Here is a 4,174-nt window from a genome sequence, read left to right on the forward strand (position 1 = left end):
TTATAGATTAGGCAAAACTTCTGCGTAATACCATATGTCAAAATGTTACAAGCCAGTCAAAACAGGAACCAAGTCTGGAGTGAAAATCAACATATCAACTTTATTGGCACATGTGGTATGGTATTAATTCATGTCTTCATGATATCAGTCTAATTCCTGCATCTGATAATTCACAATTTACCATTTTTTAATGTGTACAACTTTTTTTGTTTGAAAAAATCATAAAAGAGAGCGAAAAACGTAATGAAATGATGTCGTTGGAAATAACAATAAAGATAGTGGAACTCTCAATACAATGATGCCGATTTTATGAGTTTAGCGAAATATATGTATTACACTAGTAATTTTGGGGCCTTTTATAGCTTGCTGTTCGGTGTGAGCCAAGGCTCCGTGTTGAAGAAGGCGGTACTTTGACCTATAATTGTTAACTTTTTATACATTGTGAATTGGATGGAGAGTTGTCTCATTGGCACTCATACCACATCTTCTTATTCATACAGAAGTAGTGACATATTAGTAGTTGCTAAACAAACAAATCGGGTTTTTTTTATAATTAGAGTTTGTCAAGTTTTTTTTCTTTGAAATTTCCTATGTTTTTCTACCATGCAGAAGACAGCCGTATGATAATATTATGCAAAGTTCAGTTACAATAATCTGTTTCGTATGGGTTTCGTCTTTCAGTCAATACATTTTCGGGGGTTTGTAAACAGTTTTACTTTCCATTTTCTCCATGTGCCCTGAACGTTCCTCAACGGTTTCTGTTGAAAGTAAATCTAAGAAATGTGCCAGTTGGTAAGTTTTACTCTTGATTAACTAACGTGTTTTCTGAAACATATCTGTAAACAAGGCCATATATATATTACTAGTTTAACCCCGCCACATTCTGTATGTGTCTGTCCCAAGTCAGGAGCCAGTAATGCAGGGTTTGTCGTAAAAATTGTTGCTGTGTAACATATTTGTTTTTCGGTCATTATTTTGTACATAAATTAGGCAGTTAGTTTTCTCGTTTAAATTGTTTTAAATTTGTCATTTCGGGGCCTTTTCTATCTGACTATGCGGTATGGGATTTGCTCATTTTTGAATGCCGTACTATGCATGCTTTTTCAATGGAAATTGTGACGTCACAATGCATTCTAGATAGTACGAAAACCCATAATAGGATGATAGTTGTTAATTTCTCTGTCATTTGGTCTCTTGTGGAGAGTGGTCTAATTGGCAATCATACCACATCTTTTTATTTTTACATATACATATATATATATAATCCGTTTTATATTTGGCATAGAAAAAAGTAAAAATTGACAAGTAATGGGAATTTTATGTTTAAGAACATCAACAATGACATTTAACGAAGCTTGTATGTATTACATACAATAATTAACAACATTTTATTCATTTAGCTCATCATAGGGTCAACATATGCATAGAAAAATATGGACGCGATATTATCTCCAAAATGAGCATTTTCTACATTGAGTTGAATAATCTTACATCGTTTTCAGTAGGAATTTTAAACCAGATCAAAATAGATTGTAAATGTCGGAATATGTCTTTGGTAAATCCTTTTGACGCCCACGACGTCATATAACAGATAACAGTCAAACGGACTACGCTGAAAGGGGAGATAACTCAACGTTACATCACAAGCACCATAGTCTGTTATAAGTTTAATGATCAACGATCAAATGTCATTTGTTAGTCGTTAACTTCTTTTATAAGCACAAAATCTTTTAAAGCTCTAGGCATGGGTAAACATTCTAAGTTTTGAACTATTTTATATCCTAGGCTTTTACGTATACATTTACGACAAAGCTGTTGAAGTGAGGTAGCTGTCTGCATCTTTTTACGAAGCCATTGTACCACATCCTCTTGGTCAGTAACCAACCGCGATGGAATATAGTTCGTGTAAATATGGACTCTTGCTGTAAAGTCAACATAACCGAATGTCGCAAGCAGTCTACATATTTCAAAATGGCCCTTTTCTGCTGCTATTTGAAACAGAGACTTGTAAACTCCATTGGAGAAATACTTTCCTGGTTGTTCAAGATCACAGTTATGCTTTATCATGAGCCGAATCACTTCAATTTTATTTGTTGCGACAGCGTCAAAAGCAGCCGTTTCTCCTTGATGATTATAAATATCATGACGACTTCCGGCTGCTAAAAGCAAGTCGACAACATCAGTATAATTCCTTTTGATCGCGATGTGTAGCGCCGTATCTCCTGTTTTAAACTCTCGTCTGTTCAAGTCACATTTAGCTTTGATCAGTCTTGAAACAACGTCTTTATGATTGTAACAAACGGCCTCCATTAAGGGGGTTCTTCCCCAATAATTCTGAACATCTATTAAACTTCCAGCAGATATCAAAATGTCTATAATTTCTGCACATCCGTTTCTTGATGCGTAATGCAACGCCATATCGCTATTTCTATCCGTAATGTTCAGGTTACAGCATGCCCGGATTAACCGTAGGACTGCATCGGTCTTGTTATTTCTCACAGCCTTCATCAATGGAGTTTTTGAGGTGATATCTTGAGTGTTAACGTCAACACCACGTCGAATAAGCACGTCAAGAATCTGGCAGTAGCCATCGTCTGCAGCGTAATGGCAAGGGGAATTACTGAACGTATCTTTAGCATCAAGCTTAGCCCCGCCTGCAATAAGCAGTAGCATACACGCCATTTTGTGTCGTAACACTGCAAAATGTAGTGCTGTTCTACGGAGAGTCCCTGTTGTTTGGTTGACATTGCATTTGGATTCAATCAAATACTGCAACATATAAGTATATCCTCTATAGGATGCTAGGTGTATTGGGTAAAGATCGGCATGGTTCTTTTTCCTTACCTCAACAAATTTTGCATTCAAGTCTATTTTGTGTTGAGCTACCAGCCGCTTTAAAACCGTTAATTCGTTGTTTAGAACCGCGTCGTAGAACTCTATACCTGCCATTTGCACTCGTAGCAACATTGAAATATTATGTTAGTTTTTTGTTATCTATAGTTTTTAACAAAACACTGTAAAAGCATCCTTTTCAAAGAACGAAAATGTCCGTTTCCTCTCACTTCTGTGTATTTCAAAATGGCGTCTAAAATATAATGTTTTGTCGATGACGCACACTGCAGTATTATAATTTATAATAAAGCCATCACGCTTTACAACAACGCATCGATCGTAGAAAATCAATCGGACAAGGGGAGAAGACCTAGTCACGTCAGCTTCAGCAGCGGTTCTATCGAGTTTCTACTATCGATTATCTGTCTTCATGCAGTATGCAGTATAAACATGCTTACTTGGGAAAAACCAAAATTATTTATCATAAAAATGAAAAACAATCTCTTATATTCATAAACAAATAAAAACGGGGGAAAAATGTTAGAAAAAACAACTATAATGTAGATAATTTGAAACTGTAAGATATATTATCAAATAATATGTTGTTAATGATGACAAAATTGAGGTCAAGTTCGATATTGACGATTTCACTTTTGCCGGTCAAGAGTTATGACCCTTCATTGTTAAAGACATAGAAAAATCAAATATCAAATCAAATAATTTAATTGGTGTAAATTCCAATACAGGAATGATACCAGCTGACATTTACAAAATACAAATACAAAAATAGACAAAAATAAACAAAAACAAATATACAGAGACATATTTTCTCAATGATAAGAGACACATATTTTATATCTACATTGCGTGGTGGTGTTATTCATACTATATTATTAATTCAAGCTATTACAATAAGCTTTAATACTGCAACAGTTCTTAACAACATTAGGTTTGCTTTCAATGAATGTTCGAATCATAAATATCGCTTATTCCAGCTACACATACAGTACAAATGTCAGTATCATTACTTTTCAGAATGAAACTAAAATTATCTTGTTCAAACATATTAACAAAAGATGGAACTTTATAACTTAAATTACAAAAAGGTATATTTCTATTAAATTCTAACGCTTTACATTTAATGAGGAAATGGAATTCATCTTCAATTCCATCCTTGCAAAGTGGACAAATTCTCTGTTCTAAAGGCGTTCTAGTATATCTACCAACTTCTATTAGTAATTTGCTATTACTTATTCAAATTTTTACCATTTTTAGAAATAACACTTTTGTTAAGGTCCAGTAGGAGATATTTTTCTAATTCGAAATTATTTTTAACTTTGCG

General features: G+C 34.1%; 1 protein-coding gene across 1 annotated transcript; it reads right to left on the reverse strand.

The window, feature by feature from the left end:
• Positions 1–1,298: 1,298 nt before the first annotated feature.
• On the reverse strand, positions 1,299–3,167 carry LOC127731206 (ankyrin repeat, PH and SEC7 domain containing protein secG-like). The gene has a single exon (XM_052240161.1). It carries the CDS (start codon positions 2,965–2,967, stop codon positions 1,696–1,698), a length of 1,272 nt encoding a protein of 423 aa, XP_052096121.1. The 5' UTR covers positions 2,968–3,167; the 3' UTR covers positions 1,299–1,695.
• Between the last annotated feature and the right edge of the window lie 1,007 nt (positions 3,168–4,174).

The sequence above is a fragment of the Mytilus californianus genome, unplaced genomic scaffold (genome assembly GCF_021869535.1).
Source record: "Mytilus californianus isolate M0D057914Y unplaced genomic scaffold, xbMytCali1.0.p SCAF_2, whole genome shotgun sequence".
NCBI lineage: Eukaryota > Metazoa > Mollusca > Bivalvia > Mytilida > Mytilidae > Mytilus > Mytilus californianus.